Genomic DNA, 12,447 nt, shown 5'->3' on the forward strand with positions numbered 1-12,447 from the left:
TATGAGAGCAGGCTGTGTGATTTTCTGGAAAGAGAGTGCTCCAGGCAAAGGGAGCAGCAAGTGCAGAGACTCTGAGGCAGAGTAAGTTTGGTATATTCAGGGAAAAGGGGGGAGGCCACTGTGGCTGTAGCATGGCATAGCATAGTGTGGTGGGTAAGTGGAGAGAGACGAGTTTAGGACGTTGGTAGGCCGCAGAATGTGAACGATTTTGCCAAGAGATGGATTTTATTCTAAGTGTGATAGGAAGCAGGGTTGTTGCATAATATGTTACATGCTCTGTCAATAAGCTAACTATAGAGTTATATACAGAAGTAGGTTATATTTAAAACGTAGCCACATGAGAATTTAAGTGCCTTGAAATTGTGGAAGACTATCTTCAGTTCTATCAGTGTTCTTGTATTAATTGGTATTTGGGCAGGTAAAGAAATTAGTTTCTATGTAGTGTATTGGATTTGAATATATTTCTGGAATCCCACTTCTATTCTGAATAGCAGTTTTTCAATTCTTAGGACTTTTTTTTTTTTTTAATCACTCTGTGAAGAAGAGACTACTGAGAGCAAGAGTAGAATCAGAAAGACAAGTTAAAAGGCTAATGCCATGGTCCAGTGGTCATTGCTGGTGGCTGGGACTTAGGGCATTAGGGTGATACAATGAACATGTGGAAAATGCTTATATTTAGGATATGTTTTAAAGACGTATTTAACAGGACTTCCTTCTGGATTTGATACTGAAATGTGAAGGGAAAAGAAGAGTCAAGAATGACTTCTAAGTTTTTGTCCTGAAACCATGATAGAGATGAAGGCTGAAGTGTGGGAAAACGGAAGTTTTATGAGGGAAAAACAGAAGTTTTTTTTTTTAAAAGCTCAGTTGTTTTTTTTTTTAATTTTTAAAATTTTAAAATTTTTGGCTGCATTGGGTCTTCGTTGCTGCGCACAGGCTTTCTCTAATTGCGGTAAGCGCGGGCCACACTTTGTTGCGGTACACGGGCTTCTCGTTGCGGTACACGGGCTTCTCATTGCGGTGGCTTCTCTTGTTGCGGAGCACAGGCTCTAGGCATGTGGGCTTCAGTAGTTGTGGCTGGAGGGCCCTAGAGTGCAGGCTCAGTAGTTGTGGCGCATAGCCTTAGTTGCTCTGCAGCATGTGGGATCCTTCCAGACCAGGGATCGAACTCGTGTCCCCTGCAATGACAGGTGGATTCTTAACCACTGCACCACCAGGGAAGTCCCCGGAAGTTCTGTTTTCTAAAAGTTAAGTTTAAAATGCCTCTTAGATTCTAGATGGAAATAATAAGTTGACTTGATATAGTAATCTGTAGCTCAAAGGAGATTATCAGGGATGGAGATAATATAAATTTAAGAATCATTTGCTCCCAGTGTTTAAAAATAAATGGTAATTTAAAAAAATGGAACTAGCTTAGATCAGCTAGGGAAAAGGTATAGCTAGAAAAGAAGAGAGATATGAGTCTGCGCCATTGAGACACTTTAGCAACTCGATAATGAATAGAAAAGAACTATGAATTAGCAAAGAACAGTGGGGAGGAGGATTGGCCAGTGAGGTAGGAGAAAAATCAGGAGAGTGTGGTATCTTGAGAGCCAAGTGAAGAAAGTGCTTCAAATATGTGGGGTGCTACTGATGCTACTGATAGGTCAAGGAAGGTAGGAGTACTGAGAACTGATCATCTGGATTTGGCAAGATGGAAGTGACTGGTGAGTTTTATAAAAGTGATTCTGTAGAGCAATGAAAACTTAATTGGAGTAGGTTAAAGAAAGTGTTGGGGAGAGGATGTGGAGAAAGGGAATATAAGTAAAACAAGGAAGTAGTTGTAAGGGAAGTAAAATCCTTCCCTCCTTCCCTAGTTTATTTTTTTTTAACGTCAGCTATTGTAGCATGCTCGTGTTCTAATACTAGTAGTGCTCCAGGAGACATGAAAAAAATTGATGATGTAGGACAGAGCAGGAACAATCACAGGAGCCAAGTTCTTGCAAGCTGTTAGGGGAAGGAATCCTGGCACAATGCTCCATTATTAGAGCAAGAACACTTCTTCCACTGTAACTGAGAAAAGGTAGAGTAAATGGACACAGATACAGGTAGGCATTTAGATTTGGTGGTGGAAGTTGAAGTTCTCTCATGGCTTTTATTTTCTCAGTGAAGAAAGAGACAAGGCCTTTTGCTGAGAGTGCAAAATGGTGTTGGAGGTTGAGGAGAGAAGAGCACGTGGGAAATAGTTATCATGGAAGGGGAGAGAGCAAACTGACTGGGAAAATATAATAGATTGCTGGGCTGTGCTGAAAGCTCATTTGAGTATGATGGTAATTTAAGGTAAGATTGTCAGTACAATCCTTTTTCTCCATATACTTTTAACTGCTTGTTAACAGGTACAGTTTCGTCTGTGAATTGAGTTTAACCGGGGTTGGGGTCAGGTTAGCACTATGGAAGAAAGAGGGAATATCATTGTGGTCGAGTGTAGCCCAGGCTGTGTAAGGAGTTAAGCTTTCCCTTTATTTATGTGTTAATAGCTAGTTCCTTTTAGAGTTTTTATGCCAGTAGGATTTCATAATTTTCTTTAAAACTCTTAAATCTCAAGTAAAATTACTTTCTTACTTTTTGGATCATAATTATGATTGAAATCATTTTCTTATATTGTTCCACTAATATAAAATCAAAAGTTGCCTGGGTAGATTTCTTTTATATAGTACAATTTTGTTTATTTATTGCTTTTAAGAAACTTGAATTGAGTTGCTTGGATTCTCTAGGTATGCCATCATGTTATCTGCAAAAACCAATATTTCCTTTTTTTTTTTTTTTTTTGCCTTGCTATGTGTATTCTAGAAGAGTGTAAAAAACATATATAAAAATTTTAAGGAAGAATGTCAAAACATCCATGGCCTCCATCTAGGTTAAGAAATAGTTCATTACCACCTTAGAAGTGTTCTGTGGGTCGATCACTTCCTGATCACACCCCTTTTCCTTCTTCGAGCTCCTTCAATGGAGCTTACCGCGAAGATGGAAGTGTCTGTATGTGTACTGTCTTATATGGTAGCCACTGGCTACATGTGGCTATTGAGCACGTGAATTGTGGCCAGAGCAAGTGAGGAACTGAATTTTAAATTTCATTTAGTTTTAAGTTGCTATTATAGTGGCCATAACCTACATTCTATATTTTGCATTAACCAGTCCCTTACTTTGCTTTCTTCTTTCTTCTATAGGCCCGAGGGTACTTGTTTTGGAGTATGGAGCAGATTCAGGGAGCTGTTGTAAAATAGTACAGTTATCATGTACCCTTCACCTAGCTTCCCCCCGATGATGACATCTTACATAATCATAATACGTTGTCAAAACTAAGAAACTGTTATTGGTATACTATTATTAACTCAAGTACAAACCTGAGTCAGATTTCACTATTTTTTACATACACTTTTCCTTTCAAGGGAGGGGTGGTATATGAAATTTTATCACACATGTAGATTCATATAACCAACAGCCCAATCAGGATATAAAACTATTCCATCACCACAGAGAAACTCCCTCAAAACATAAATGTGTATTTATTTTTCCAAACTTATGATATAGGATTGTCAGTCAGAATGCATTACAAAGGGAATGATGGATCCTATCTGTTACACTAGCGATACTAGCAAGTTGTTTATGTGGTTGGTTTTGAGAGCCTCTACTGTTTTTTGTTTGTTTGTTTTTTATGAATTTATTTATTAACTTATTTTTGGCTGTGTTGGGTCTTCGTTGCTGCGTGCGGGCTTTCTCTAGTTGCGGTGAATGGGGGCTACTCTTTGTTGCGGTGCACGGGCTTCTCATTGTGGTGGTTTCTCTTGTTGCGGAGCACGGGCTCTAGGCGTGGAGGCGTCAGTAGTTGTGGCACGTGGGAGAGCCTCTACTGTCTATAACCTTTAAGATGTATTAGTTGTATCAAATAGGGATGTGAGATAAAAAGGACTTGTGGGCTTCCCTGGTGGTGCAGTGGTTGAGAGTCCGCCTGCCGATGCAGGGGACACGGGTTCGTGCCCAGGTCCGGGAAGATCCCACATGCTGCGGAGAGGTTGGGCCCGTGAGCCATGGCCGCTGAGCCTGCGCGTCCAGAGCCTGTGCTCCGCAATGGGAGAGGCCACAACAGTGAGAGGCCTGCGTACCGCAAAAAAAAAAAAAAAAAAAAACAAAGGAGTAGTGTGTGTCTCTGTATATATATTTGCAGTACTTTGGTCCATACGGTTTTGGAGTTGAACTTCTATTTACTTAGTGATTTGAATCTGCATGTTCATGTTTTCCCTCCTGGTTTAGAGGATGCCTCAGTTTCTTTAGCCCTTGAGCTGGCATCTTACATTGGCCCTTTGTGTCTAAGCTCTTGGAATGCCATGTTTTCTCTTGCTGCTTCCTTCTTAACCATTCAGCTGAAACTTCCAGTGCCTAGGGCTATAGTGTCCTACTTAAGAAAAAATTTTAAATGTTACCATTCCAGAATTTCATCTGTTTTCTTATTTCCATTGAGGGTTTTATTACATAGTTCTTTATTACATAGTTATTATAAAATATTGGCTCTATTCCCTGCGCTATATAATACTTCCTTTTAGCTTATTTATTTTATATATAGTAATTTGTATCTCTTAATCACCTACCCCTGTCTTGCCCCCTCCCCATTTTTCTCCCCAGTGGTAACCACAGTTTATTCTCTTTGTCTGTAAGTCTGTTTCAGTTTTTTTGTTTTTTTTTTTTTTTTTTTTGCGGTACGCGGGCCTCTCACTGTTGTGGCCTCTCCCGTTGCGGAGCACAGGCTCCGGACGCGCAAGCTCAGAGGCCATGGCTCACGGGCCTAGCCGCTCCACAGCATGTGGGATCTTCCCGGACCTGGGCACGAACCCGTGTCCCCTGCATCGGCAGGTGGACTCTCAACCACTGCGCCACCAGGGAAGCCCCGTTTCAGTTTTTTTATATTCATTTGTTTGTTTCATTTTTTAGATTCCACATATAAGTGATAACATACAGTATTTGTCGTTCTCTATATGATTTATTTCACTAAGCATAATACCCTTCAGGTTCATCATATTGTTGCAAGTGGTAAAATTTTATTCTTTTTAAGGCTGAGTAATATTCCAGTGTGTGTGTGTGTGTGTGTGTGTGTGTGTGTGTGTGTGTGTGTGACATCTTCCTTATCTATTCATAAGTTGATGGACACTTAGAGTGCTTCTGTATCTTGGCTATTGTAAATAATGCTGCTATGAACATTGAGGTGCATGTATCTTTTAGAATTAGTGTTTTCATTTTCTTTGGATATATACCCAGGAGTGGAATTTCTAGATCATATTGTCTATGAGCTATTTTTAGTTTTTTTTTGAATCTCCAGACTATTTTTCATAGTGGCTGCATCAATTTACATTCCCACTAACAGTGTATGAGGGTTCTCTTTCTTCCCTGTCCTCACCAACATTTATTATATGTGTTCTTTTTGATGATAGCCATTCTAACAGGTGTGGTTTTGATTTGGATTTCCCTGATGATTAGCGGTGTTGAGTGTCTTTTCATGTGCTTCTTGGCCATCTATATGTCTTCTCTGGAAAAATATCTATTCAGGTTTTCTGCCTAATTTTTAATCGGGTTTTTTTTTTGATACTGAGTTGAATGAGCTGTTTATATATTTTGGATATTAACCCCTATTGGTCATATCATCTGTGAATATTTTCTCCCATTCAGTAGGTTGTCTTTTCATTTTTTCAGTGGTTTCCTTTGCTGTGCAAAAGCTTTTAAGTTTAATTAGGTCCAATTTGTTTACTTTTGCTTTTGTTTCCTTTGCCTGACAGATCTAAGAAATTGCTATGATATATGTCAGTGTCTGCCTATGTTTTCTTCTAAGTAATTTATGATTTCTGGTCTTATATTTAACTCTTTAATCCATATTGAGTTTATTTTTATATATGGTGTGAGACAATGTTCTAATTTCATTCTTTTACATGTAGCTGTCCAGTTTTCCCAGACCACTTATTGAAGAGACTATCTTTTCTCCATTTATATTCTTGCCTCCTTTGTCATAGATTAATTGACTGTAATTGTGTGGGTTTATTTCTGTTCGATTGATCTATGTGTTCGATTGATCTATGTGTCTATTTTTTGTGCCAGTACCATGCTGTTTTGATTACTGTAGCTTTGTAGTATAGTCTTAAGTCAGGGAATACGATACCTTCAGCTTTGTTCTTTTTTCTCAAGATTGCTTTGGCTTCTAGGTATTTATTTTAATAAAACATGCTCTTAGGATACTAACCACTCTCACTTTTTACTTTCTTTTTCTTTAAAGATGTTTTTAAACATAAGTTTTGGAAATATATTCATGTGGTACAAAAATAAAAGAATTAAAAATTCATCAAAAGTAAACACTTCTGCATTTTGAAAACACTGTTAAGCAAATGAAAAGTCAAATCACAGACTGGAATAGAATATTTGCAAAACACACATCTTACAGAGGACTTTATATCCAGAATCTATAAGCAATTCTCAAAACTCAATAATAAACAAACCTATAAAAATAAGCAAAAGATTTGGATAGGCATTTCATTAAAGAATAGATACTGCAGATGGCAAATAAGTACATGAACAAATTCTGAACATCTTTAGTTATTAGCGAAATGCAAATTAAAACCACAGTGAGATACCATTACACAGTAATTAGAATAGTTAAACCTAAAACACTAGACAATTCTAAGTTCTAAGGAGGGACAGAAATCAGAGGTTGCCAGCCAGAAACTGGGAGTCAAGGGGATTGACTATAAAGGGCATTAAGGGAACTCTTGGGGTAATAGTACCCAATAATTTAAGTTTATGAATATGTGAATTACATGTGCAGGGAGAGGTACAAGTTGCCACCATCTTTGAATTGAGTTTGAATGATATAGCCAAGACACAAAGATGTTGGCATCTTATTTTACTTAGACCTCATGGTCTTTATATACTTATTTGTAACCAGAGCCTGAATATTAATGTATATACTATGATGCTTGTCATGAAAGCTTTTATGTTTTCTAATGTACAGAGTTTATTTGTCATAAATCCTACTTTATTTTAAAATGGTAGGAAAAAATGGGATTCATCGATAACTAAAATGGGACTCATTGATAACTAATATGTTTTAAACATATGATTTAGAGATATTCTTTCTAATTTTTATAATTTCACAATTATTAAAAATGTTAGAAATTTAACTAGTGTTTTCTTCACAATAATACACGTTTCTCCCTTCTACTTCATGGGCTTAAGTGTGCTGAATCTTATGCTATTTAAAGCTCAGTTACTATTCTTTGCTTGGTTTTGTAGCCTCGAGCTGTGGCAGGCTTTCGAGGGACAGTTCGTTACGCATCAATCAATGCTCATCGGAACAGGGTAGGTATCTGAACTAGAGTCATGGCTGTATAAGCATGCTGATGCTTGAATCAGATTGATTTCTTTACATTAGAGTACAGAGGTGTGGAAAGTGCTTGGGAGCAGAAGGAAAGGTGTTAGAAATACTAATGCATGGTATGATGCATAGTGGATAGATAATAGATGTGTGCAGCTGCATAGAAAATAAAATTTAATTTGGCAGAAAATACAATGGCTAATTATATATATGTCTATGGAGAACCTTGTGTCCTTAATTAGATATAAGTATTAAATTTACTATAGAATTTTGAAGAAAGAAAATATCTGTGTTCTATTTCAAGAAGTTATTTGGGAATTCATACTATCAATACCTAATGAAGGAGGTCATTTTATCTGTAATATACATCTAATCTGTGATATCCCCTCTCCATCACACTTGTTTTCATGAAGATCTAAAATATAGCAACTTAAAATTTTTTTTTCACCTTAGTACATTATACCTCTCCTCTTGGGTTAAATTAAAAAAATTTCTCTCTCTTTTTTTAACTTTGATCCTTTTGTTTTGCTCTAAAATTTTTTTTCCTCATCCTGAACCTTAGTTATGAATAGGAAAGGTGGGTACTTTATGGATTCTCAACTGTTGAACTTGTTTGGACAGAGTTGAGAAATATAACAAGTGATTCCTTGATTAAATAAATAGAAATCTTTTCTTGGTCTTTTGTTACCTTATTCTTGTTCTGTGAAGCCAAAACTGCTTTAATAAAAACTTGACCAGGACTTCCCTGGTGGCACAGTGGTTAAGAATCCTACTGCCAATGCAGGGGTCATGGGTTTGAGCCCTGGTCTGGGAAGATCCCACATGCCGCGGAGCAACTAAGCCTGTGTGCCACAACTACTGAGCCCATGCGCCACAACTACTGAAACCCACGTGCCTAGAGCCTGTGCTCCGCAACAGGAGAAGCCACTGCAGTGAGAAGCCTGCGCACCTAAACAAAGAGTAGCCGCCGCTCACCGCAACTAGAGAAAGCCCACACACAGCAACGAAGACCCAGCGCAGCCAAAAATAAATAAATTTAAAAAATAATAATAACTTGACCAATGCTAAATGTAATAGGAAGAGAATGCTGTGGTTTTATATGCTATGCTTCAGTTAATTTGGTTTCTTAGGATGTGATTATAAATTGAAAATAGGAAAAGTATTTTTATCAGTGTGTAGCACTCTGCTGAGCATTTTAACTCATTTGGTTTGATTCAGTGTTGTTTTATTTTATGGTATTTAGTTAATTATTCTACCTTGAAAAGAGGTACGCATCCTCCAGATAGATTCTTGCGAAAGTTTAGAAGTACTATGCTTTCTAATTAATTCTATTAAAGAATATGTCCACATTGGAATCGGACATTCTTTTTGAGATAAGCATAAACATTTTCAGAGATCATAATAGCTATATAAACATTTTCAAAATAGCTGCTAGAAAGAGATTTTATATATATATATATATATATTTTTTTTTTTTTTTTTAATTTGAAGAGTAGAGATTTCTTCTAAAAGCCTTTCCAGCATAGAGTACTCTATCAGTTGCTCTGTTAACCTGCTTATTATTCTTGGTAGAGAAATTTGATAGTGTATAGCAGTGGTTCTTACCCTTCATTTCTGCTCCCAACACACCTGAGGAGTAGAATGCTTTACACAGTAACACAGCTTCACAACAGTGATTGTCAGTGTATGTGGTGACACAGGAGCACAACTAGTGGAACCTTGAGAGTGTCTTGTCTAATTTAAAAAGAATTCCCAGGTAATTCTAAAATATACTTCTTTCTTCCATACTCTGCGACCATGATTGGATAATTTCTAAACTTAATACACTGCATTTCTATTTTTTGGGTACCTAAATCTTAAACTTTTTTTTTTTAAGTAAAAGCAAGTTTATTTAGAGAATCTTAAACTTTTAATGTAAATAATTCCCAAACAATACAAGGACTTTTCAAAATACTTGATGAACTCTGTTTACTTCATCTCATTGTTTTCCTTCATCTTAATCCTTTGTTAATATTTGTTTTATGTCAATACTTTGAAGAAATTATTTTATTTTCTTCTGGTTCTATGGTTGCTACTGAGATCTTTGTCCATGTATTGTTGTTACTTTGTATTTAATTTGTCCTTTTTTTCTTGACTACTTTTGATATCTTCTCTGTCTTTGGTGTCCTGCATGTGCCTTGGTGTGGATTTCTTTATATTTACTTTGTTTTGAGATTTGTTTTGCTTCCTGAACATTCACATCTTTCATCTATTCTGGAAGATTCTCAGACATTGCTTGTTTAAATGTTGCCTCTTTTCCTTTCTCTCTGTACCTTTATTTTCATATCTCCAAATTGATGCATATTAAACTTTCTTGTTACGTCTTCCATGCCTTTTAAGTTCACTCTCAGGTTTTCTCTTTTGGTCTCTTTTTTGCATTCTAGATAATTTCTTCAAATCTGTCTTCCAGTTCATTAATTCTTTTTTTCTGGTGTGCTTGATCAGCTTTTAACCTTGTCCATTGAGTGTGGGTTTTTGTTGTTGTTGGTGGTGGTGGTGGTGTATTGGCCATGCCACGCAGCTTGTGGGATCTCAGTTCCCCGACCGGGGATTGAACCCAGGCCCTTGGCAGTGAAAGCACCTAACCTCTGGACTGCCAGGGAATTCCCTAACCATTCAGTTTCTAATTACATATTTGTGCTTTTTATTTCTAAATGTTCTTTTTAGTCCTTTTATAAATCTAATTGGTCTTTTTATTTGGGGGGAGAGAATATGCTTCCTTTCTTGTGACTTTGATTCTATTTTTTAAACATTTTAAATATCTTATTTCATATTCTATATCTTATAATTCCATTCTGAAATTCTTGGATATCTAATTCTGCTCTTTATAGTTTTTCTTGCCGTTAGTTTATGGTAGCTTGCTTTCTAATATATTTTATAATTTCAAGTAATGAACTTATATTTGGTGGGGCTTTATTATCTCTAGGAATTCAATGAGGTCTGAATTTAACGGTATCTTGAGAGGATTTTCATTTGCATCTGTCATTACTGTAGGACAGGATCACCCAGAAAACACTTAATTTCTGGGCCTGGTTTCCTGGACCACACAAACAATATAAATTTAAACCCCAGATCTGAGTGAGGGGTAGTCCTATGGTAACAGATTCTCAGGGCACATTTTTTTTAACCACTCACTTTATCTTTTTGATAGTGGTCAAATTTTACAGAAAAAATTATTGTAGTATAACATACGTACCAAATACTGCACTAAACATAGTCCTTTGAGGGTCCTAGCTATATGTTGGGGGCAGATGTGGGGAAGTTACAAATCCTGTCTTGTGTAGGCTCAATGCTTTTACACCTGTCCCCTTCATGATTGATAAAACCCATGTTGGTAAACCTATGACAAATGCCCCCAAAATAGCCAAAGCCAGAGCTTCAGTATTAGGTTGCTTCTCATGTTTCCAGCTTTCTTTTAATTTTGGCTCTTAAGATTTCCTTTGCTTTTTTTTTTTTTTTTTTTTTAATTATTGTAGTAAAAAACACATAACAGGGCTTCCCTGGTGGCGCAGGTGTTGAGAGTCCGCCTGCTGATGCAGGGGACACGGGTTCGTGCCCCAGTCCGGGAAGATCCCACGTGCCGCGGAGCGGCTGGGCCCGTGAGCCATGGCCGCTGAGCCTGCGCGTCCCGAGCCTGTGCTCCACAACGGGAGAGTCCACAACAGTGAGAGGCCCGCGTACCGCAAAACAAAACAAAACAGAAACACCCACATAACATTAAATTTACCACCTTAACCATTTTTAGGTATACAATTCAGTAGTGTTAAGTATATTCATATTATTGTGCAACAGATTTCTAGAACTTTTTCATTTTGCAACACTGAAACTCTGCACCCACTAAACACTAATTCCCCTTTCCCCTTTCCTCAAAGCCCTTGGCAACCACCTTCCTTTACTAATTAGTGAACTCATTTATTAATTAATGGGCTCTTAATTATTTCCAGCATTTCTGGGTTTTGGGATGTTCTTTGTATCAAAAGTTTTTCAGTATACCTGTTGTGTCATGTAGATTGCTGTATAGCTATACAGGTACATAGATATACCTACCAGATAGTTTTATAGGAAAATGAAACACAAAAGTTAGGCCTTAGACAATGTAATGTACTCACAAGGAGTGGTAATGTAATGTGACTGAATTCTCTTTTGCTTATGAAGGAAATGGGAAGACATGATGACCTTTGGTCCTTATTCTACATGTTGGTGGAATTTGTGGTTGGTCAGCTGCCTTGGAGAAAAATAAAGGACAAGGTAATTTTGGAAATGGAAATGTTAGGACTTCCCTGGTGGTTCAGTGGTTAAGACTCCATGCTCCCGGGGCTTCCCTGGTGGCGCAGTGGTTGAGAGTCCGCCTGCCGATGCAGGGGACGTGGGTTCGTGCCCTGGTCCAGGAAGATCCCACATGCCGCGGAGCGGCTAGGCCTGTGAGCCGTGGCCGCTGAGCCTGAGCGTCCGGAGCCTGTGCTCCGCAACGGGATAGGCCACAACAGTGAGAGGCCTGCGTACCGCAAAAAAACAAAAACAAAAACAGAGACTCCATGCTCCCAATTCAGGGGGCCCGGGTTCGATCCCTGGTCAGGGAACTAGATCCCACATGCCACAGCTAAGAGCCTGCATGCTGCAACTAAAGATCCCGCATGCCACAACTAAGACCCGGCACAGCCAAATAAATAAATAAATAAATATTTTAAAAAAAATAAAGCCTTTAAAAAAGAAATGGAAATGTTAGTTTTGGTAGGGGAAGGAGTAAAAATTTCTGGGTAGGCGTTTTTGTTGAGATTATACTTATGCATAAGAATTAAAAGTTATAAACATTTTCACTGTATCCCAATATGTATATTTTTCTTTCTATGTGCTGATATTAGAGATGTAATTAATGTTATGACTTTTTTTATGTACATGGAGAATAGATACAAATTTAAGTACAATTGTCATTTCTGATTTGACTTCTAGCCCTCCCTCTTAGGTTTTATTTTTACTAGTTCTCTTTTTTTCTTTTTTATAAGTCAATTAGGCTTTTA

At 37.6% G+C, this 12,447-nt stretch overlaps 1 protein-coding gene across 2 annotated transcripts in view; it reads left to right on the forward strand.

Moving 5' to 3' along the window:
- Window positions 1-12,447, forward strand: part of TTBK2 (tau tubulin kinase 2) — a 137,472-nt gene that overhangs the window by 78,931 nt on the left and 46,094 nt on the right. For both annotated transcript variants that reach the window (XM_029239127.1, XM_029239128.1), the window contains exons 7-8: window positions 7,309-7,374; window positions 11,585-11,677. In XM_029239127.1, coding sequence (XP_029094960.1) covers window positions 7,309-7,374; window positions 11,585-11,677 — 159 coding nt within the window. The remainder of the gene's footprint in view (window positions 1-7,308; window positions 7,375-11,584; window positions 11,678-12,447) is intronic.

The sequence above is a fragment of the Monodon monoceros genome, unplaced genomic scaffold (assembly GCF_005190385.1).
Source record: "Monodon monoceros isolate NGI ecotype Baffin Bay Population unplaced genomic scaffold, NGI_Narwhal_1 Super_Scaffold_21, whole genome shotgun sequence".
NCBI lineage: Eukaryota > Metazoa > Chordata > Mammalia > Artiodactyla > Monodontidae > Monodon > Monodon monoceros.